The sequence below is a fragment of the Arachis ipaensis genome, chromosome B1, assembly GCF_059453495.1.
Source record: "Arachis ipaensis isolate K30076 ecotype BB chromosome B1, ASM5945349v1, whole genome shotgun sequence".
NCBI classification, from domain to species: domain Eukaryota; kingdom Viridiplantae; phylum Streptophyta; class Magnoliopsida; order Fabales; family Fabaceae; genus Arachis; species Arachis ipaensis.
Genome location: NC_142436.1, coordinates 143474447 through 143499018, shown reverse-complemented (window position 1 = coordinate 143499018; position 24572 = coordinate 143474447). Strand labels below are relative to the sequence as shown.

General features: G+C 36.4%; 2 protein-coding genes and 1 pseudogene across 2 annotated transcripts; 1 reads left to right on the top strand and 2 right to left on the bottom strand.

Annotated features, from left to right (window-relative positions):
* Positions 1–1419: 1419 nt before the first annotated feature.
* Positions 1420–3859, bottom strand: LOC107613840 (uncharacterized). Its single transcript, XM_088503160.1, has 4 exons — positions 3808–3859; positions 3539–3754; positions 2258–3250; positions 1420–2171 (listed from the first exon to the last, which is right to left on the bottom strand). The coding sequence occupies exons 1-4, from the start codon at positions 3857–3859 to the stop codon at positions 1420–1422; spliced, it is 2013 nt and encodes a 670-aa protein (XP_088359286.1).
* Positions 3860–6905: 3046 nt separating this feature from the next.
* LOC148578714 (inositol-tetrakisphosphate 1-kinase 2 pseudogene) lies at positions 6906–7932 on the bottom strand (annotated as a pseudogene).
* A 2406-nt stretch (positions 7933–10338) lies between these two features.
* LOC107637918 (UDP-glucosyl transferase 73CC6) lies at positions 10339–12186 on the top strand. Its single transcript, XM_016341165.3, has one exon. The coding sequence runs from the start codon at positions 10557–10559 to the stop codon at positions 12018–12020; it is 1464 nt and encodes a 487-aa protein (XP_016196651.1). The 5' UTR covers positions 10339–10556; the 3' UTR covers positions 12021–12186.
* Positions 12187–24572: the final 12386 nt, after the last annotated feature.

The following is a 24572-nucleotide window of genomic DNA, read 5'->3' as shown; positions in this document are numbered from 1 at the left end:
TTAATTTCTGTTATAAGGTAATGAATATGATTGAAGGATTTTTGTATAACAGATTTAATGTGTATGTTTGAAATGCAATTATACTGGGAATTAGTTATAATGGACATGTTAAGGATAATTGTGTTTTTGAATAATATAGTTATATTATACTTGTTCTTATAACGAAAATGTGATATTGTAGGCTTCAAGGATGTTGATGTGCGATCATTTACACCCGCCGGATCCATACAACCAAATTGTTGAATCACAGTTACGCGAGACTGGATTTTATTATGTATCCCAAATTGGAGTTATTAAAGGTCAGTCAGTAATGATTAATGCTCTGATTGAGAGATGGCGGCCCGAGACTCACACTTTTCATTTTCCGGTTGGTGAGTGTGCCGTGACCTTGGAGGATGTGGCGGTAATTCTCGGTCTGCCGACAAATGGTCTTCCGGTTACAGGTCCGACCATGAGTAGCTTTGAGGCATTGGAAGCCGAGTGCTTGCACCAATTTGGAATTGCACCGAGGAAGACGGACTGTAGAGGGAGCTTTATAAAATTAAAGTGGTTTAGGGGTTTGAAAGATCGTATAGTGTTGATTGATGATGTGCACATACAAATGTATGTAAAGTGTCACATATTATTGTTATTTGGGACAATTCTATTTGCAGATAAGTCGGGTGCAGCGGTGCACTGAAAATTTTTACCTTTGCTCCGAAACTTCGGTGGGATCATACAGTTTAGTTGGGGTTCGGCATGCCTGGCACACTTGTATAGATCATTGTGTAGGGCAACTCGTGTCGACTGCAAGGAGATGGACGGTCCACTGACACTGTTGGTCACTTGGGCTTGGATCCGGCTACCATTTCTAGCGCCTATTCCCGGCAATCCCCGAGTGTTTCCAATTGCAAACAGGTAATTTTGATTAAAGTATGCATTGAAAGAATTGATAGAAATTGTATTTTTTTAGGGTAAGATAAGTTAACTAATGGATTGTCCGTCGGCAGGTGGCATAACTGGGACCGTCAAAACTATGCCTACCGATATAAAACGCTTGCGCACTACAGGAGGTTGTTGGATGATCTACAAGAAGGACAGGTATTTTGTAAAATACAAGTACCTTATGTAATTTGTTAAGTGAATTAATTGTTGTGTAATCATCTGACTGGTTCGATGTGTCCAGTTTGTTTGGCAGGCTTATGGCATTGGATACATCGACCCAGACGTAATTCCTTTAGCCATCCGTCATAATTCGGTTATCTGGAGTGCCACAGTGCCACTTATATCTTTTGAATGCATCGAGTGGCATGCAACTGATAGAGTCAGGAGGCAATTTGGATTGACACAGGGTGTTCCTAATCAAGAGCGGGATCTAGGTGCATCACACGGCGAAGTTCTAACTGGGCCTAAGAATCAAGATTGGGCCGATACCCACTCTCATTGCTTGTATCGCCTCGGGCGACGCAACATACGAGTGTCCATCTCATTCAAGAAGCAGGTCATCTTTGGCCGACCTTTGGCTACCCGTCTGAGAAACGGGTTTCCAACGAATCTAGGTCCATGATAAGCAGGCCACGTTGCCGGATTTTTCAGTGGTTCAAACCTAGCCCTGTATACTCTTCGAACTTGGTCCATCTTGTAAACGTCATTAACGTACACTTGCCAATCCAACATCTGATTTGCACAACACGCAAACACGTTTTGACATGGAATTCGGTCAACCTGGAATTCACCACAGTCGCACCGATGGTGGCGTAGGTCAACTGCATACTCAACCCCACTAGGCATCTCGCATACTTCGAAGACTTCATTTTCTTTATCAAAATAGATAACATGTATGTTACCTGATGCTCGTTGATTTGCATGCAGCTTGGTTATCACCATCTCAGAGAACACAAGTCTAGCATTGATTCGGGCTTCAGCCTCAGCTATTTTCCTAGTAAACAACTCATTCAGTCTGTAAAATGTAGCCTTAACAAGTGCAGTGACTGGAAGATTGCGTGCACCCTTTAAAACGGAGTTGATACATTCCACAAGATTGGTGGTCATATGACCCCATCGGTAACCACCATCAAATGCCAAAGCATACTGCTCACGAGGGATCCGATCAAGCCAGTTGGTGTAAGCCTCACCCCGTTCCTTTAATCGTTCATAGCGCATCTGGTACTCCCTGGTCATCCTCGAGTATCCTATGAAAAACATTCAGTCAACTATGAACACCATTCTATTTGATCGTACTTACAATAAATTCAAAGTTCATTCTATTCAAACTTACCAATGTTGACGACAAGCTTCTGCAAGTAAGGTGCCTTGAACTTCCTTAAGAAGTTGGACTCAATATGCTGGATACAAAACATATGGAAAGCTCTAGGAGGAGACCACGCCCCATTACTTCGTTCAATAGCTGACCTAATCGAATCGTGTCGATCAGAGATAAGTCCCACACCATCATGTGTCACCACATGTTGACGCAGGTTGCTCAAAAAAAAGTACCATGCGTCAGAAGTCTCTCCCTCCACTATGGCAAATGCAATAGGCACGATGTTGTTATTACCATCTTGTGAGACTGCAACCAATAAACAACCCTTGTATTTTCCATACAAATGAGTCCCGTCCACCTGCACCACTGGCTTGCAGTGTCTGAAGGCCCTTATACAAGGGTAATAACTCCAGAAGACTCTATGTAGAACACGTATATCAGGAACCAAATCATCCCCCTGGTAAGCATGCATTGTTTCAAAGTGAACCACTGCTGATGGCTCTTTGTGGCACATGGCCTCAAACCATATGGGCAAAGCTTCATACAATGCTTCCCAACTTCCGAAAATTGATTCGAACGCCTGCTGCTTTGCTAACCAAGCCTTGCGATAACTGATGGTGTAGTTAAACTTTGACTGGACATCAGCAATTACTGATTTCACCTTTATAGACGGGTCAACCTCTACCAATGGCTTTATTGCTTCTGCAACTGTCTTGGAATCCAGCTTCGAATGGTCTTGAGAAATAGTAGACCTGGTACAAGTGTGACTTCCATTGTACCTCCTTATCTCCCAACAGTACTTCTTCTGCATTTTGGTTACCCTGATCAACCAGTCACAACCATTCCCATATTCTGTACATTTGGCATAGAATGTCATCAGTTCCGACTCATATACCCGATAGTCCACACCTCTACGAATGGTATAATCTTTCATTGCCTTGATTACTGCCTCCCTTGAACTGAATTCCATCCCCACTGTGAACTCACCATCCGCCACAACAGGAGACGTTGCATACATCAAAAGTAATAAATGCTTCATTATGTACTCAGTAAGAATTCTTTTATTACAACTCAATTAATAAACACACTTTACTATGTAAGATCGTTATAGTCTTATTTTTCGCTATTCCATCTACGTAAAGAACAACTAAATATCATTCACAACAAAGAACTATTAATTAATAAAAAAATCAAACGCTATGGTCACAAATGCCTAGTCACATATCACATACATTACTCATCCGACTTATTGATCTGCTACTTTAGAGTTTCACATAGCTACCTAGGTTTACGCACCTGCATTCATATATTGCGGAAACTCCGTTGCGTGCAGAGCCTCCAAATCCAACGACCGCATGAAAGAAGGCTCCTGAAACGGATGCGGGTTTGCTAGTGCATTTGCAACTTCCGCCACATCTGCGTTCATGGCGCCGCCAGCTTCATCTTCGTCTTCACCTGGACTGACGATCTCATAGTTACTTTCAAATTCATCTTCGCTTTCACTATTATAATCTTCCAATTCAATGTTACGGTCCGCTTCAGATTGCTCAAACTCAATATATAACTCGATGCACGACATTCGGTGGCGATTTTCCATGTACATTGAAAACATTTCATGCATACTCGCTTCGTCCGTCACGTACTTGGTCTGAAATTGAACAAACCCACCAAACACAGGTAAAGGATACCTGTACAAAATACACGATACTCTCCTACATCTTTGAGAATCTATCTTCTCACAAATCACACCTTTCAACTCCTCAAATGACAATGTAAACGGAATAACAACATCTAATGGATTTTCACACACAAATTGAACTCCCTCATATGTTTACAATAAGATCTGTCCGTAATAATAAATCTTCAATACAACTCTATCATCCATAACACTACACGTACTTGACTATTCTCAACCTCACGGAAATTTCTTTTACAAAAATGAAGGAGAAGAATTAGAGAAGAGAAGAGAAGAGGATGAACATTAGCTGAGACCGGCGAGGAAGAAATGGGACTTCTGTGAACTCACCATCCGCTTTTTGTATGCACTAACGCGCAAATCGGACGGACCGACCGCTGCACCCTCAAATCGGTGGGTGTGATTAGTGCACCCCGGATTAAAATAAAATTTTCTGTCTCCAGTAATCGGTCCCACGACCGATTACTGCACTCTTCACCTAACATCTTTTTCCACCCAAAAATCGGTGGCACCGATTTCATGCCCCTCAACCTCTCCCTCACACAAATCGATCCAACCAATTTGTGTTACTTCCTTTCTGCTTGAAATTGGTGGGTCTGATTTCTTCCCCCCAAAATTCCAAAAAATCAACGCCGTCATAATAGTGTAAATCACCCATAATGATCATATCCCAACATAACTCACACCCCCAAATCATATCCAAAAAAATCAGCCAAACCGGGAATCAAACCCAGTAGAATCAATTCATGTGGCAGCCTATATATTGAGAATTAGTCTCCTACATACCACTTACATTGCACCCCTTATCTAAAATATATTATTAGAAATTTAATTAACATATTTGAGAAATTGTGATTCATTTTCCAAGTACAGCTTTTTTCTCGTTCTCCATTAAATTATAAGAAAAAGAGACATTACCCGTTATTTGACTATTGGGCAATAATTTTAAGAACTATAGGTCATAGCTTATAAGAAAGTCAAATTATTTCCATAAATTTTATAATTTTTCCCCAGACTTTAATATCATTGATTGATGATAATAATAATAATAATAATAATAATAATAATAATAATAATAATAATAATAATAATAATAATAATAATAATAATAACTTAGTCCGTGTTTATTTATAGGCACAGAATAGTAATCCAATACAAAATTATATTTAATTTATAAAATATGAATATAAATATTATGTTAAAAAATATTATATTAATATATTTTGTGTCTTTTAATTTCTAATAAAAAAGATATAGAATTTTTAATAAAAAATATATTTTATTTTTTTATTTTTCTTTTAATATTTTTATTATTTTTTTTTCGTTATATTTTTTTAAAATTATTTGTATTAAAAATAAAAATAAATCAAATTTTTATAATTTATTTTTTTATATATTTAATTTATTTCTAAATTAAATATAAAAATATTAATTTTTATTTTTTATCTTTTATATATATTTTATTTTTAGTAATTTATTTTGTCCTGTTCTCAAAATTAAATGTAATAATCTTGAGAAGAGAAAAATTATAATTACTAAATAACCTTAACTAATAATATTATAATTTATAAGAGAAAATTACACTCTCCTCCCCTGCGAGATGTTAAAATGACACTTCTCTCCTCTCTATTTTATAAATGTATATTCTCCTTCTTTCTAACTTTTAAAAAACCTCCTCTTTAATCTATTTTAAACTTTTTGTGTTAACTAATATTAACTTTATCCATTTTTTAAGAAAAAAATTATTTTAAAAAAAAATACCCATGAGCAAAAATTTTATTTTTTATCATTAAATTTTGCTTACCAAAATATCCTTTAATAAATTATTCTTTTATTGATTAAATTGTATTTTTAAAAAAACTTAATAATTATATTATTTTTTTCTAAAATACCCTTCAATAATTTTTAATTATTAAATTATAATTTTACCAAAATTTTCGTTAACAATTTTTTTATATTTTACTATTAATTTTTTGATATATATATATATATATATATATATATATATATATATATATATATTTCAACATTAAATAAAAAATTTTAGTAAGATAATTTTTCAATATCAATATATATTAATTGTTATACATATTAACCGTAGTAAGATTTTTTTATTTAATGTTAAAATAATATGTATTGATATCAAAAAATTAATAGTAAATATAAAAATAATTGTTAATAAAAATTTTAGTAAAATCATAATTTAATAATTAAAAAATTATTGAAGGATAGGTATCTTAGAAAAAAATAATTTAATTATTAATTTTAAAAAATATTTTGGTAAAAATATAATTTAATCAATAAAAGAATAATTTATTAAATGATATTTTGGTAAGCAAAATTTAATGATAAAAAATAAAATTTTTGTTAATGGGTATTTTTTTTAAAAATAATTTATTTTTTCTTAAAAAATAGATAAAGTTAATATTAGTTAACACAAAAAATTTAAAATGGATTAAAGAGGAGATTTTTTAAAAATTAGAAGGAAAGGAAATGTATATTTATAAAATAGAGAAGAGGGGATATCATTTTAGGATATCCTAGGGGAGGAAAGTGGAATTTTCTCAATTTATAATTATTACAAATTTCACTTCCAACTATAAAGTATAAAAAATATGGTGTTTGCTACTGTACGATGATAAATTCATACGTACCGATACGTTTAAAATATAGACAAATAACAATAAGATATGTAGAATTTCTTTTCCACGTCAGCATTTAATTTTTTCTTTTTTAAATAAATAGTATATCACCACTTTTACTAAAACACCCTTTTAATTAAATAAAAATAAAAAACATTTATTTATTTAATTTTATAAAAAGACTTAAACATATTTTCTGTATTTGAATAGACAAAAATACCATTTTAAATTAATCAAATTTTAGAATTCAATTATTTCTAATTTTATAATTTCAAATAATTGAAACAACAAAACAAAAACATATTAAAAAAACAAAAAATCAAAATTATTCTTTATCTGTGTTAAACATAATAAAAAAATAAAAAACCAAAATTGTTCTTGGTATGTCAGGCAAGGACGTTCTCTTAACGCACTTTACATGTTTCCCAGCAACATAAACCTTGAACACAACGCCACCATGGTTCACGAACTCTTGAAACACCACCGTGGTGGCAGCGCCGCCGCCGGTGTTCTTGTTCAACGTTTCTCGGAGCCCTTGGACGTCGAAAACCAAGCAAAGCTCGTGAGATTTCATGGTTCCATCAGCATACAATGGCTTTGCGATAACTGGGAACCTCAAATTCGAACCCATTACCATTTCCTCCACTGAGTTCTTAGTTTTCTTCTCATCATCAACGACCACTTGGTACGGAACACCAACGGTGGCGCTTTGGAGCGAAAGTGGCAAGTGGGACGCGGAATCAAGCATTGAAACGCGGTTTTGAAGTTTCTGAACGAGGTGTGGGGGATCAATGATGATGGTGGTGGTGGCACCATGTATGGATAGGTATTCGTGAAAGTTAAGGTTGTTCCAATGTTTGGGTTGGAGCTTTTGAATGATGCAATGGAAATGAAAATGAGGGTGTTGTTGGATCAAGGGCTTGTTGATGTCGATTGGAATGAGACAAAGAATAATTTTGATTTTTTGCTTTTTTTAATATGTTTAACACAGAAGAAGAATAATTTTAATTTTTTATTTTTTTAATATGTTTTTGTTTTGTTGTTTCAATTATTTAAAATTATAAAATTATGATTAATTGAATTCTAAAATTTGATTAATTTAAAAGAGTATTTTTGTCTAATCAAATAAAGGAAAGATGTTTAAGTCTTTTTATAAAAATAAATAAATAAATATTTTTTTTTTATTTAATTAAAAGGGTGTTTTAGTAAAAGTAGTGATATACTATTTATTTAAAAAAGAAAAAATTAAATGCTGACGTGAAAAATAAATTCCACATGTCTTATTGTTATTTGTCTATATTTTAAACGTATCGGTACGTATGAATTTATGATTCTACCGTAGCAAAAAACATTACGTGTGAATTCCCTTTATTAGAAATTAAAGTATTAAACTCCCTGTACGAGTTAAATAAATAACAGAAAACTGAAATGAGACCAAGCCTTTAGCCACAGCCAAAAATTGGGTAGCGGTTGGCAATTTAGCATCATACAGTTCATATCACAAACCAGTGGCTGTCGTCAAGACAAGTAGATCAAGACAAAGAGCGTAAATATCATCACAAAAATATAAGATTTAACTGCGTTTGATGTCAAACAATAACAAACAGCTTATCCAGGAAAAGTTGAAGGATTAATTAAAATCGGGATAACTAAATAAGACAGAAATTGTATTTTCATGTTTCAATGTATTCAGCAATTCTATTTTTGAAGGAAAAGCTAAAGGCCAACTAAAGTTTGGTGCTAAAATTTTTTGAAAAGTGTTTGTGTTTTTTAAAAGTATAAGTTTATTTTTTTGTATTTGATAAATTAAAAGATTTATGTGTTTATATTTATAATTTTTAAAAGTTAAGGATACTTTTAAAAGCATAACTTCTTAAAAGGAGATTTATGTACTTATCAAAATTAAAAAAATTTAATATAATCTTATACAATTAATATTTAAATTTAATTCTTACATTAATGTCTATTATACTATTTTTAAATTTTAAAAATTATTATCAAATACACTTGTTGTTGTTTATATTTATTAAAAATTATTTTTAATTTAGTTTACCAAATATAAATATTATAATTTTTAAAAAGCTAATTTTTATAAACTATTTTTTATAAAATAAAAATTTTACCAAATTAAATAATAATAATTTTTTATTACTCTTTTCGTGGCCAAGATAAAATTTCCAATGATAGACTTAATTATGGCTTATAAGTTAAATCTATATTATTTTATAGTAGATATTATTTTGATCTAAGTATTTAAAAAAAGAAACACATATTCTTTTTGTGTTGTTAATTAAAAGATAATTTACAAATATAATTCATTAATAATTATTAATTTTATATAAATTTAAGAGTTTTTGATATATAAATAATATTACTGTAAGCCATCTAATAATAAAATAATAAACAAAAATAGATGACTTTTATATGTATGTGTGTATGTACGTGCAGATGTGAGTGCGTGTGTTTTACGCTTCATATCATATATTATTGAAAATACCTAGAAAATTAATATTCTATTTAATTATATTAAATATATATTAAAATTAATTATTAAAATTAATTATTAATTTAAAATATATATTAAAATATAAAATATATATTAAAAATAAATTAAATAATATAAATATTTTATATATAAATATATAATAATTAATTAATTTTAATGTATAAATAATGTTTTGTATTCTATTAGTTAATATAAACATACTAAGAATCGAGTTTAATAGTATCTAAAAAAAAGCCTTAAAGAATAAATTTAATGATTAAGAGTTCTGTCCAATTCTAAAATAGATGTGACAAAGAGAACACTAACCTTTTATCATTTATTTTAATATATAATAACTCATTTTTTTATATACTTTTAGTATTTTTTACTACATTATAATTTTTTATTATTATTATTTATAGTTATTTTTTATTTAATTGACTCTCTCTAATAGGATCAACAATATTATAGTTAAAAATAAATTTTTTTGTATTATTCTATTATTTTTTAAGTATATACATAAGAATGTTAGTTTTGTATTTTTTTTCAATATTTTTGTGCATCGTATATTTTTAGTACTTTTGATATTCTTGTTTTTAGTTCTGTTTTAAATTATACATTTTTACTAATTATGATTTTATTATTATTTGTTCTTAACTTTTTATTTAATTTGTTCTTTCTAATAAGATAAACTATTTATATTATAAAAGAATTATAATAATAGACCATACACAAAAATTATAATAACAAATTATACGAAGCTAATCAAATTTATCAATTTATTATTACTTTATGATTAATTTTTTTATTTAATTTATCTTTTTTAGTGAGATTAATAATTCTTAAGAGAAAAAAAAATAAAGGGTATAATTGATAATAAAAATATTTCTTAACTAATAGTATAACGTAAAAATTAATGCATAATCTATAACTTTTAACTTTATAAGTGAGAATTTTATCTGTATTTTGAGATAAACAAAAATAGTCAAACAAAAATTCTTCAAAAAATTTGAATGTGATTCTTATAATTAAAAGTTTAAAACGTTGCTCCAAACTCACTCTAGAAAGTTAGTGTTTAGTCAAATTTATAGATAGATATGTTTTGAAAAATGCTATTTATACACTAAAATCAGCCACAAATACATTGTATTTGTGTATAAATATATATATGGTTTAATTTATTTTTAATATATATTTATATTTTAACATATATTTTATATTGATAACTAATTTTAGTGACTAATTTTAGTGTACACTTAGCATAACCCATATATATTTTTTTTATGGTGGTGGCAACTAGGAAGTCATAGCATCTGCCGTCCCCATTTTATCATTATCCATACAAACACAGATACAAATACAAAAGCAAATCCTCTACTTGCAAATCACCAATAGCAGGCAAAATCTGCTAATTAAAATACTTAGCGCTCTTCTAATAACTATAAAGACGCTTTATAATTTATCTTCTAATAACTACATCAGTTCTTAGAAATGGGGTCCGTTAACTTTATTAACGAAGAACGGCCACTCAAAATTTACTTCATTCCATACTTAGCATCTGGCCACCTGATCCCTCAATCCGACATAGCAAGATTATTCGCCTCACGTGGCCACCACGTGACAGTTCTCACCACTCCCTCCAACGCCCAACTCTTCCTTAAATCAAATCCCTACCGCCACCACAACTACCGGGTTCAAACCTTCCAATTCCCCTCCGATCAAGTAGGCCTTCCCGCAGGCATCGAAAACCTCGCCGGTATCACAACCGTGGACGACTCCTACAAACTCTATTATGGAACCATGCTTCTCCAAGAACCCCTCACCAACTTCATCGAGCAGGACCCGCCAGACTGCATCGTGGGCGATTTTCTATACCCGTGGCTCCATGACCTCGCCATTAAGCTCAGAATCCCGAGGTTCGCCTTCAACGGTTTCTCTCTCTTCACCATCTGCGCCATGGAGTCCCTCAGATTACACCGTATGCAACCTACCGGCCCTTACCTCATTCCAGATCTTCCTCACAAAATCACCATGAACGCAGTACCGCCCAAGTTTCCCAAAGATTTCCTCGAAGTCCTGTTGGAGACGGAGGCTAAAAGCGATGGACTTCTTGTCAACAACTTCTTAGAGCTTGACGGAGAAGAGTACGTCCAATACTACAAGAAAATCACAGGTCACAAAGCTTGGCATCTTGGTCCTGCATGTCTTGTTCGCAGAACCTCTGAGGAGAAAGCAGAGAGGGGCCCTGAAAAGAGCGTGTTGAATGTTGAAGATTGTCTGAGTTGGCTCGACTCGAGAGGAGCCAACTCAGTAGTCTACGTCAGCTTTGGAACCGTTTGCCATTTTCCGGATAATCAACTGTACGAGATAGCGTGCGGCGTGGAAGCGTCGGGTTGCGAGTTCATATGGGTGGTGCCGGAGAAGAAGGGGAAGGAGAGTGAGAGCGAGGAGGAGAAGGAGAAGTGGCTGCCGAAGGGGTTCGAAGAGAGGAACAAGAAGAAGGGTATAATTATAAGAGGGTGGGCCCCGCAGGTTTTGATATTGGGGCACTCCGCCGTGGGTGCCATGCTAACGCACTGTGGGTGGAACTCGACGTCAGAGGCTGTAAGCGCAGGGGTTCCAATGATAACATGGCCGTTGCACAGTGATCAGTTCTACAATGAGAAGCTGATAAGTGAGGTACGAGGAATTGGGGTGGAGATTGGTGTAGATGAGTGGGGCGTTTATTGTTACGGTCAGAAGGAGAAGGTGGTAGGGAGAGTAGAAATAGAGAAGGGTGTGAGGAGGTTGATGGACGGTGGAGATGAAGCCGAGCAAATCAGACGGCGTGTTCAAGAGTTCAAGAAGAAAGCTAGAGAAGCTGTCCAGGAAGGTGGGTCATCTTACAATAATTTAACGTCTCTTATTCATGAAATAAAAAGGTTAAGAGACTCTAAGCTACACGAATTTGAGTAAAGTGATTTCATTTTCATAGATTGCAACGTGGTGCTTATATTGGTAAGAGTTAATGAATGTTTCCAAACCAATAAAGGTATAGTGTGTATGAATTAAAGTTTGTAAACAAAATTTGTATAAAATTGATTTCCACTAGGAGGTAATAATATGATTTATGTTTGGTAAATTTTATATTAAAATATATTATAATAAATTAAATATTATTTGAATTATATTATTTTATAATTTTATTTTAAATATTTAAATAAATTTTAATATTATTTTTCTAATACTTTCAGTATTTTTTAATATTCTCATAAAATTAATAAAATCATAATACAAACTAAAAAATATTCTATACAAAAAAAATAACAATAACAGTAAAAAAATTTATATAAACAAAAAAATAATAAAAATTCTATAACAAAATAATAATATGCATGATCGAATATTAGAGAAAAATAACAAAATTTATTTAGTTATTTGTCTTTAGAGGAAGAAAAATTAGACAAACAAAAAAGTAAAACTTTTAAAAAAAGTAAACGTGTTTGATACTTTAAACGCTAAACTAAAGATATACCATAAAATCAACTAATAAAATTAATTATTAATATAAAATATATATTAAAAATAAATTTAAATATTATATATATTTATACATAATTATATAATGACTAATTTTAATAATTAATTTTAGTATAAAAATAAATAATTAGCAACGGGACTTATTGGTCCAATTTATATCTTTAATATATAATATGTATATTCATAAAATATATAAATAAATGATAAACAAGTATTTAGTGTCACAAAGATATAATTAATTTGCTAATAATATGTAAATAATATTTGATATTATGAAATGTAAAATAAATAAATATTGAATTTGAGTAAGAATAAATTTAATTTTTACAGATTATTGGTCAAATGAGGGTGAATCAAATTAAAAGATTTGGATGTAATAATGTTAAAATTAAGAAATTTAAATTCACAGATAAAACTAGTCTAGAACATAGATTCCTATCATATGTATCCTTCTAATATATATATTTTTTTAAAATAAACAAAAATTTTATTCCATCGAGAAAATAATATAATATGTCCAAAGTTAAGGACTAACAAGCAAAACAAAAGAGCCTGGTCTCCCAATTAACCTCATAATAAAGTAAAGTAAGCCAATTTCTAATAACGGCGAAAAAAAAGAAAGTCATGATTTAGGAGAAGTTCTTCCAATAGATGGATAAAGGCAGCAACTATCGCTTCAGGACGCTCTTCCTGATGTTCGATTATTCGAAGATGCTTCGATTACGATCCTTCCAAACAATAAGTGATCTTTCATATATTAGAATAAAAGTGATCTTTATACACGATAATTAATTATTATATATTTTATACTAATAACTAATTTAACCTAGCATGCTTGATACCAGAAGTATCATTACATACATGGCTAATATCTACTTTTACTTTCTTGAGTTATATGTTGGTGGAAACAATTTAACATGATCAATTCCAATATTTAGTGGTCAAGGGCAACGGATTTGGGGACACAAATCTTATCTCAATTGCTTCATGCTTGTTGCCAATTAGCACGCAGGGTTTGTATAATGAGAAAGACTCGCATATATATTTAAACCAATTATACTAGCAATATACTAAAATTAATTATAAAATTAGTCATTAAATAAAATATACATTAAAATATAAAATATATATTAAAAGTAAATTAAATAATATATCTTTATATACAAATTTTAATAGTTAATTTTTGTGTATAAATAATATTTTTATATTTTAACCATGCATAAAATACAAAGATATATTCATTGCAAAGGGAAAACAAAAAAAGAGCGACCCACATGTTTATTTTCTCTCACTCTCTATTCAGCTATTCTGTGTTTCTGTGTATGTCTACAATATGTATGCAAGCACAATTTGCCAAGACTTTCTTTAATTTATAGTTGTAAGTCTGATTTTTACCGTGGGAAAAATAGTAGGTAGGAAAATTTACTACCCGATGACAGTGGTGCAAAACTGCAAATGATTTGGAAAATCGCAATTGCTTTCACAAGCCTTATCATTCAAAAAAGTGAAAAACCAATAAGTCAATAACCATAATAAAATAGTGTAGGGCTGTAGGCCACCATAGCCTGCAATACGCCAATACGCCCACAAGAAGAGCCCAAAGCCCCAGGTTCGAATCCTAGCCGTGGTGACTAAATTAGTGTGTGTTAATAGGGTTGGAAGGGAGTCCAATTGAATTTGAGTTAGACCAAACTCAAATTTGGTCCACGACTCGATTCATTAACAACTGAGTCTATTTCTTAAGTTCAAATTTAGCTCACCGAAAAGCTTACGAACTCACGAACTAGCTCAAATAATAGGAACATAATCTATAATTTTATATCAATAAATTATAACTTATATATTTTTAAAATATTTAAAAAGTTCAATTTTATATATCGTTTATCTATCAATAAATTATAAATTTTTTATTTATATCCTACATTAAAATTATATATAAAAATAAATATAAAATTTTAAATAATTAAGATCGTTAATATATATATAATTATATATTACTATTTCATATGTATATATATTATATTAAAAATATAGATTAAATACATATAAAATATGTGTATTAATAATTTTTATTATATATAATTGAGCCAGCTTACGAATTAATGAGTTGAGTTTATCTAAGTTCAAACTCAACTCATTTAATTTATGAGCTCAATTTTAGGCTTAAACTTGCTCACCAACTCACAAATTTAACTTGGAGAAAATTCCACTCCCCTCCCCTGCGAGATGCTAAAATGACACTCATCTCCCCTCTATTTTATAAATGTACATTCTCCTCCCTTCTAACTTTAAAAAAAACCTCCTCTTTAGTCCATTTTAAATTTTTTGTGTTAACTAATGTTAACTTTATCCATTTTTTAAGAAAAAAAATTATTTTTTATCATTAAATTTTGTTTACCAAAATATCTTTTAATAAATTATTCTTTTATTGATTAAATTATATTTTAAAAAAATTAATAATTATATTATTTTTTCTAAAATACCCTTTAATATTTTTTTAATTATTAAATTATAATTTTACCAAAATTTTTCTTAATAATTTTTTTATATTTTACTATTAATTATTCGATATCTATATATATTATTTTAACATTAAATAAAAAATTTTAGTAAGATTATTTTTCAATATCAATATATATTAATTGTTATACATATTATCAGTGGTAAAATTTTTTATTTAATGTTAAAATAATATATATTTGTTACGATGGGTAACCGGAGATGGTGGGCTGGACTTGCTAGGTTAGCCCAATCGTCTGAGGAAGGAAGCCTTTGAGATGGTCTGCACCTTGGGGGCCTCCGTCCGACTTGTGAGCATGAACGAATGGGGGGTGGTACCTGCAAAGACACTCCGATGGCTAAGTCAGCAAGGGGTTAAGCAGGTTTAGAATGTATTGGAACTTGGAGATACCTGAGAAGTGTCAGTGTATTTATAGTGGTGAACCAATAACTACCGTTGGAGTAGTGCCACTTTTTTAGGGTGTTAACCGCCCCTTTATCTTAGGGAAGTTAAGATATGGCTTGGGGAAGTGATTAGAGAGATTCTAGGGGCAGTTATTCATTCAAATGAGTGCTTATCTGCCAGCTAACCCTCGTTCCCGACCTCTTTAGAGCAAGTCGTGACGAGTACCGACTTCCTAAGACGAAGATTGGTACTGGGTGAGGCCCAACCCTTTGGATTAGGCCTTTCGCTTGGTTCTGGGCCTTTATTATTGGGCCAGGGTATGAACAGTGCCCCTACTCGAGCCCAATTTCTCTTTAAGATTTGGGTTCGAGTATTCTACTCGGGGTTGTAGACGACTTGTTGGAGGACTGACGTGATGGTCTGAAGCCGACGTGACTTTTCGTGACCTTTTGGTTCTGATAGTTATGTCTAATCAAGCGTCGTGTCCGTTAGGGATGTGCGTAGGGATTAATGGCCTTGGTAACGGTGCGTCTTTAAATGACTGCCCCATTTTTACCATTGTGCCCCTAACGTACTTATAAATACTTTCCCTCTCTTTCATTGTTTCGTTTCTGCGATTTTTCAAATCTCCTCTTCACTCGTTCGTGCTGCATCTTTGCATTTTCGAAGGCTTTTGCTTCCTTCAACTCTCATTTTCGGATAAAGGTTAGTTCTTTCTGTAACATGCCTTTCTATTTTTATACCTTTATTTTGTAGATAGGTGAGTTTGTAGACTTTGGTTCCGTATTCCCTCCCTTTAGAGACCGTGTTCTTGATTTTCCTTTTCTTTTTCCCTTGTAGGTTTCTGTCACCCTTTTAAGAAAAAGAAATGGCCTCCGTAGATGTTCTTTCTCAGTGGGTTGATGTCACGGTCCTAGGGGAGGAACCCTCGGTCGATACTGAGTTTATTACCCATCTTCGCACTCACCACAGAATTTGCGCTTCTGAGGAAGATGAGCCGAAGTATGAATTGGTAGTCCCGAGTCCAGAAGACCGGGTTTGCTTCGGGAGGGTCAATGAGGCGGCCCCTCATTTTTTCTTTATGTATGAGTGTATGATCACCCGTTTGGGTGTTTTTCTTCCTTTTTCAGACTTTGAGATGTCTGTTTTGCGTCACTGTCGAGTTGCCCCTACTCAGCTTCACCCCAACTCTTGGGGTTTTTTAAAAATTTATCAATTTATCAGCCAAGCTTTGGAGTTCCCGACCTCTTTGAAGATTTTCTTCTATCTTTTTCATATGACTAAACCCTTTAGTGGGCTAAACAATAAGCAACAGTGGGTATCTTTCCGAGCCATACAGGGTCGGAGAGTTTTCACCCTTTTTGACGAATTCTTCCATGATTTTAAAAATTATTTTTTCAAAGTTCAAGCTGTAGAGGGTCACCACCCCTTTTTCCTGGACGAGATTTCTTCCCCCCGCTTTCCCTTGTACTGGTTGGAGGCCTCCCCCTGTGAGAAGTATGGTCTGGATGATCTAAACGAAATGGAGGCGGCCGTTGTGGGGTTCCTCCGAGAAGTGTGGGGGAGGGCCCCATATCTAGACACTAAGAAATTCCTCCAGGGGTCTCCGACTTTTATCCAGGCGCAACTAGGTAGCTTTTGTTTTTTACTTCCGACTTGCGTTTTCTTGTACCGACTTGTCTGACTTTTTGTTATTTTTTGTAGAGATGGCGAAGAAGAATGCTCAGGAGTCTTATCAGAGGGTCCAGGAGGCCAAAGCGAGGTCTCGTGCCAGGACTGGTGGCGCCAAGGCGGTTATCTCTCCTCCTCCTCCTCCTCCTCAGAACGTTGGGACTCCCTCCCAGCCTATTGTGATTTCTTCTTCTGCTTCCTCTCAGCCGCCCCCTTCTGCCCGATCTTCTCCTGAGCCAGAGAAGAAGAAGCGCAAGACCTTAGAGTCTGACTCTTCTGGTGAGGTGAAGGCGGATGCTCTTGCATTCGTCCGAAAGAACATCTACCCCCATGCTCGTATAAGTATGGATGATGTGTCTGTTCGTCACCACCTTACCACTCTGGTTGAAGAGAGTCTCAAGGCGGCGGGGGTTTGTGGCAAACTCTTGGATATTTTTGAGAAGGCTCCTCTCAGCTCTTTAGGAATGACCTCGAGGGTCGAGGAGCTGGAAGGAAGGCTTCGTATATATCAAGAGCATGAGAGGGAGTTGAAGGAGGAAGTCACCAAGCTGAAGGAGGAGAGATATAACCTCCGGGAGAAGGGGAGGAAGTTGCAAGCCCAATGCAACATGGAGGTGGACTTGAGGAAAACAGCGCAGGGCAGCTATCAAAAGTTATTTGAAGATCTTGTGGCTGTGAAGAATGATCTGCTGAATTCTCGGAAGGCCTATGCCGAGTTGGAGGACTCTATTGCTGATGGCGCCGAGGAGGCTTGGAGGGTCTTTAAGGAGCAGGTCGGAGTCATTGCTCCTGACTTGGACCTTTCTCCTTTAGATCCCGACAAAGTCGTCATTGATGGTGCCATTGTGGATCCTCCTGTCCCTGTGATTGTTTCCGAGTCAAAATTGAAGACTCGGGGGCAGAGGATCATAAAGTCCCCTCCTCGTCCTGAGGACGTTCCGAGCTCTTCTACTGTTCCTCCGACTTCCTCTTCACCTCCTATGGATGCCTCTCTTCCCGGTCCCGGTGGCGCTCCTCCTGACTCTGGTGGTGGTGATCCCTCTTTTCCTCTTTCGAAAAAATAATTTTGTTGGCTATATGGGGGCCCGGCCTGTGGGTCCCCCCTTTTTTAAACTTTTATTTGTGTTTGGTGCTGTTTGAACAATTTACTTCTGGCCTTATAAGGCCGTAAACAACATATTTAAAATACCCTTTTTTAATAAGGGTTTAAGTTAAAAATAAATGCCCTTTTTTGGATAAGGGTTTAAGTTACCTTATGTGTGCATGCTTTTTTGATAGTGATTTCTCGAACTCTCCTTGATCTTTTCTAAAAAAAAAAAAAAACCTTTTCTTTGGCTTGTCTGTCTTTTTGCACTTTTTTAAGGGTTTTAAGGGCAGCTTTCTGATCTTTTCCTGGGTTTTTCGATCTCTTTTGTTTATTCCTCGTACTCAATTTTGTTTTATTGAGTTTTTATGACTTAGGTTATTTTTGCGATGCGTTTCTTTATTTCTCGGCTTTTCCGACTTGTAAGTCAGATAATTTCCGAGTTTATTACGATCAACTTTTATAACCTCTTTACACCGACTTGTACCTCTTCGTTTTATCCTGACGACCATCTAGGTCGGTTCATGGGATTTTCACGTTTTGTCGAGCTTAAGTCGGCGCGTTTCATCGAAAGAGAAAACAAAGAAGTAATTTATAAGAGATATTTGTAAGATGAAAAAGATCTTTATTAATCAGGGAGGTACCTTATTGCTACTAAGGGTCTTTGACAACCTATTTCCCTTAGCCTCTACTATGATGCCTCGTTAAAAACCCTTCTCCAGAAAAAACCCTTTGATTTTTGGGAAAAAATCATGAAGTTGGGAAAAGAGTACATCAGGGAGTAGATTTCGCTTTTAACTGTAGTACCTTTTCATATTACAAGCATGCCACGACCTCGGTAACTCGGTTCCGTTCAGGTCGGTTACTTTATAATAACCTTTTCCTAAGACTTCATTGACCTTGTATGGTCCCTTCCAATTTGCAGCGAGTTTTCCTTCCCCTGATTTGTTGACTCCAATGTCATTTCTGATCAAGACCAAGTCGTTCGGGGAGAATGCTCTTCGAATGACTTTTTTGTTGTATCTTGTAGTCATTCTTTGCTTCAACGCTGCTTCTCTTATCTGGGCTTTCTCTCGGACTTCGGGGAGCAAGTTGAGCTCCTCTTTGTGCCCCTGTACGTTTCCGACCTCGTCGTGGAGAATTACTCTTGGGCTTTGTTCGTTGACTTCTATTGGTATCATGGCTTCTACGCCATGGACTAGTCGGAAGGGCGTTTCTCCAGTGGCGGACTGGGGGGTTGTCCTGTAAGCCCATAGCACTTGTGGGAGCTCTTCGGCCCAGGCTCCCTTTGCATCTTGTAATCTTTTCTTCAGCCCTACCAGTATGATTTTGTTGGCTGCCTCGGCTTGCCCATTGGCTTGCGGGTGTTCCACCGAGGTGAACTGGTGTTTGATTTTCTTACTGGCTACTAGGCTTCTAAAGGTAGAGTCGGTGAACTGGGTTCCATTATCTGTAGTAATGGAATAGGGTATCCCATATCTTGTGATGATATTTTTGTATAGGAACCTCCGACTTCTCTGTGCGGTGATGGTGGCCAATGGTTCTGCTTCTATCCATTTTGTGAAGTAATCTATTCCCATGATCAGGTATTTGACCTGTCCTGGCGCCTGGGGAAAAGGACCTAATAAGTCCATTCCCCATTTCGCAAAGGGCCATGGAGAAGTGATGCTGATGAGCTCCTCCGGGGGAGCCACGTGGAAATTTGCATGCATCTGGCATGGTTGACACTTTTTCACAAATTCGGTTGCATCTTTCTGCAAGGTCGGCCAATAGAATTCAGCTCGGATCACTTTCTTGGCTAATGACCTTGCTCCGAGATGATTTCTGCAGATCCCACTATGGACTTCCTCTAACACCTCGGTGGTCTTTGAGGTCGGTACGCACTTTAATAATGGTGTTGATATTCCCCTCCTGTAGAGAATATTTTTCACCAAGGTGTAGTGTTGTGCTTCCTTCCGGATTTTCTTAGCCTCTTTTTCCTCCTTCGGGAGGATGTCGAATTTTATGTATTCGACCAAGGGGTTCATCCATCCGAGGCTTAATCCGACTACCTCAAGGACCTCTTGTTTGTCTTTTTCTTTTACTACGGAGGGTTCCTGGAGAGTTTCCTCGATCAGGCTTCTGTTATTCCCTCCTGGCTTGGTACTTGCTAACTTGGATAGGGCGTCTGCTCTGCAATTGAGATCCCGAGTTATGTGTTTGACCTCGATTTCTGCAAAGCGCCCAAGATGTTCCAGAGTTTTTTCCAAGTACCTCTTCATATTTGGGTCTTTTGCCTGATACTCTCCACTTATCTGGGAGGTCACCACCTGCGAGTCGCTGTATATCATCACCTTTGTAGCACCGACTTCTTCCGCCAGCTTCAATCCAGCAATCAAGGCTTCATATTCTGCCTGATTATTTGAAGCTGGGAATTCAAATTTGAGGGAAACCTCTATCTGGGTTCCTCTTTCATCCACCAGTATTATGCCTGCGCCTCTTCCTGTTTTGTTTGAGGATCCATCTACATAGAGTTCCCATGTAGTTGGTTTTTCCTCTTGGTCTCCTGCGTATTCTGCAATGAAGTCGGTGAGGCACTGGGCTTTAATCGCCGTCCGAGTTTCATACTTCAAGTCAAACTCGGAGAGCTCTATTGCCTATTGAACCATTCTCCCTGCAACATCCGTCTTTTGGAGGATTTGCTTCATGGGTTGGTTCGTGCGGACTCTTATTGTGTGAGCTTGAAAGTAAGGTCGTAGTCTTCATGAGGCTACTACTAAGGCGTAGGCAAACTTCTCTAGTTTGTGGTACCTTAGCTCAGGGCCTTATAGAACTTTACTGATGAAATATACTGGGTACTGACCGACCTCGTCTTCTCTTATTAGGGCCAATGAGACGGCCTTGTCTGCTACAGATAAGTATAGGACGAGGTCTTCTCCAGCTATAGGTCGGGTCAGAATGGGAGGTTGGCTCAAGAATCTTTTGAACTCCTGGAACGCTTCTTCGCATTCAGGAGTCCATTCGAACTGACATCCCTTTCTCAATAAGGAGAACAGCGGAAGGGATTTTAGTGCTGATCCTGCCAAAAATCTGGAGAGGGCTGCAAGTCGGCCATTCAGTTGTTGGACCTCTCTTAAACAAGTCGGGCTTTTCATCTCCAGGAAAGCTCTATACTTATCGGGATTTGCTTCGATCCCTCTTTGTGTCAGCATAAACCCTAGAAATTTTCCTGCCTCTACCGCGAAGGCGCACTTTGAGGAATTTAGTCTCATCCCGTGCAACCTTATGGTGTCGAAGACTTGTGAGAGGTCAGTTAAGAGGTCGACTTCTTTCTTGGTCTTTACCAGCATGTCGTCGACGTATACTTCCATTAGGCTCCCTAGGTGAAAGGCAAACACCTTATTCATCAACCTCTGATATGTGGCCCCTGCATTTTTCAGTCCAAATGGCATGACCACGTAGCAGAAATTAGCTCTGGGTGTGATGAATGATGTCTTCTCCTGGTCTGGCTCATACATCGGGATTTGGTTATACCCCGAGTAGGCGTCCATGAATGATAAGTATTGATACCCCGAGCTGGAGTCTACTAGGGTATCAATGCTTGGCAACGGATAGGGATCATTGGGACATGCCTTATTTAGGTCGGTATAGTCGACACACATTCTCCATTTGCCATTTTGTTTTTTGACTAGCACTACATTGGCTAGCCATGTTGGGTACTTGACTTCTCTGATGAAGCCAGCTTCTAGGAGCGCCTGTACTTGCTCTTCTACTACTAGGGCTCGTTCGGGGCCGAGCTTGCGTCTTCTCTGTTGTATAGGTCGGGATCCCGGGTAGACTGAGAGCTTATGGGACATGAGCTCGGGGTCTATCTCGGGCATGTCGGAGGCCTTCTAGGCGAAGAGATCGGAGTTATCTCTTAGGAGCTTGGTCAACCTTTGTTTTAGGGTTTTCCCTAGGTTAGCTCCTATGTGAGTATTTTTTCCTTTCTCTTCGCCGACCTGTATTTCCTTGGTTTTTCCTCCCGGCTGTGGACGCAGCTCCTCTCTGGCCCTCGCTCCTTCGAGCTCTATTGTATGAACTTTCCTGCCTTTTCCTCTCAGGTTTAGGCTTTTATTATAACATTTCCTTGCCAATTTCTGGTCTCCCCTTACCGTTGCTATTCCCGCTGAGGTCGGAAATTTCATACAAAGGTGGGGAGTGGACACCACCGCTCCGAGTCGATTAAGGGTAGTTCTGCCGATTAAAGCATTATATGCTGACCCTACATCGATGACTATGAAGTTTATACTCAGAGTTTTTGATTTTTCCCCTTTTCCAAAAGTGGTGTGGAGGGGCAAAAATCCCAGTGGCTTTATTGGCGTGTCACCTAATCCGTACAAGGTGTCGGGGTAGGCTCTTAACTCTTTTTCATCCAACCCTAGTTTGTCGAAAGCGGGCTTAAAAATAATGTCCGTTGAGCTTCCTTGGTCCACTAGGGTTCTATGAAGATGGGCATTTGCCAGGATCATAGTTATTACCACTGGATCATCATGTCCAGGGATTATTCCTTGCCCATCTTCTTTCGTGAATGAAATGGTAGGGAGGTCGGATGACTCTCCTCCGACCTGGTAGACTCTCTTAAGATGCCTTTTGCGAGAAGATTTGGTGAGTCCCCCTCCCGCGAATCCCCCTGAGATCATATGGACATGTCTTTCCGGAGTCTGCGGTGGTGGGTCTCTTCTATCCATATCGTCTCGCTTTCTCTTGCCGTGACTGTCCGACCTTTCTATGAGATATTTGTCAAGCTGACCTTCTCTAGCCAGCTTTTCTATCACATTTTTAAGGTCGTAGCAGTCGTTTGTGGAGTGGCCATATATTTTATGGTACTCACAGTAGTCGCTGCGGCTCCCCCCCTTTTTATTTTTAATGGGTCTGGGGGGTGGTAACCTTTCAGTGTTACAAATCTCTCTGTATACATCCACTATAGAAACTTTCAGAGGAGTATAAGAGTGATATTTTCTTGGTTTCCCTCTCCCTTTCTTTTGCTGAGGGAAGGTGCCCAGGTCGCCAACTCAGGTCTCTCAACTTGACATTTTTCTCCATGTTGATGTACTTTTCAGCTCTTTCTTGTACATCACTTAAGGAGATGGGGGTGTCTTTTTGATATGGACTGTGAGAAGGGACCTTCCCTGAGTCCATTTACTAATCCCATTATGACTGCCTCGGTGGGCAGGTCTTGAATCTCTAAACATGCTTTATTGAACCTTTTCATATAGGCTCGTAAGGATTCTCCGACCTCCTGTTTTATTCCCAGGAGGCTTGGTACATGTTTCACTTTATCTTTCTGGATGGAGAATCTCATCAAGAACTTCCTTGAGAGGTCTTCGAAACTGGTGACCGACCTTGGAGGGAGGCTGTCGAACCACTTCATCGCTGCTTTCGATAGGGTGGTCGGGAAAGCTTTGCATCGCGTAGCGTCGGAAGCATCAGCTAGGTACATCCGACTTTTGAAATTGCTTAAGTGATGCTTCGGATCCGTGGTTCCGTCATAGAGGTCCATATCGGGGCTTTTGAAGTTCCTTGGAACTTTTGCCCTCATTATCTCCTCGCTGAAAGGATCCTCCCCTCCTAGTGGTGGTTCTTCTCGTTCGTCTCGGGAGTTCCGACCTTTGAGGGAGGATTCTAACTTTAAGAGTTTTCTTTCTAACTCTTTTCGTCGCTCCATCTCCTCTTTTAGGTTCTTTTCAGTTTCCTTTTGTCGCTCCCGTTCCTGCTCTAACTGTTCGAGGCGACTTGGACTAATCCCATGAGCTCAGTTGCATGGGAGGGTCCGTCCTTCTTCGATTCACGGCCTTAAGAGGAATTCACCTTCGGGATTTTGACTCCGGAGGTACCCTCTCTGTGTTGATCGTTGGTTTCCTGGCGGAGGGTTAAGTCCGCGTCGTTATTTCCGGTATCCAGATTCTCTTGTTCGGAATCTGTTTCTACATGACCCTCCTCAAGGGATCTGTCCGCCATCACTGGTTGATCTCTCGGGTCCCTGGCAACGGCGCCAATGTTACGATGGGTAACCGGAGATGGTGGGCTGGACTTGCTAGGTTAGCCCAATTGTCTGAGGAAGGAAGCCTTTGAGATGGTCTGCACCTTGGGGGCCTCCGTCCGACTTGTGAGCATGAACGAATGGGGGGTGGTACCTGCAAAGACACTCCGATGCCTAAGTCAGCAAGGGGTTAAGCATGTTTAGAATGTATTGGAACTTGGAGATACCTGAGAAGTGTCAGTGTATTTATAGTGGTGAACCAATAATCACCGTTGGAGTAGTGTCACTTTTTTAAGGTGTTAACCGCCCCTTTATCTTAGGGAAGTT

What these genes read in the sequence shown, in the direction of transcription:
- LOC107613840 (XM_088503160.1), bottom strand. Translation starts at nt 3,859, where the DNA reads ATGAAATGTTTTCAATGTACATGGAAAATCGCCACCGAATGTCGTGCA. An exon ending in CACCGAATGTCGTGCATCGA is followed by an intron (nt 3,755 to 3,807) that starts GTTATATATTGA and finishes TTGAATTGGAAG; the next exon opens with ATTATAATAGTGAAAGCGAA. An exon ending in TCCGCAATATATGAATGCAG is followed by an intron (nt 3,251 to 3,538) that starts GTGCGTAAACCT and finishes TGATGTATGCAA; the next exon opens with CGTCTCCTGTTGTGGCGGAT.
- LOC107637918 (XM_016341165.3), top strand. Translation starts at nt 10,557, where the DNA reads ATGGGGTCCGTTAACTTTATTAACGAAGAACGGCCACTCAAAATTTAC.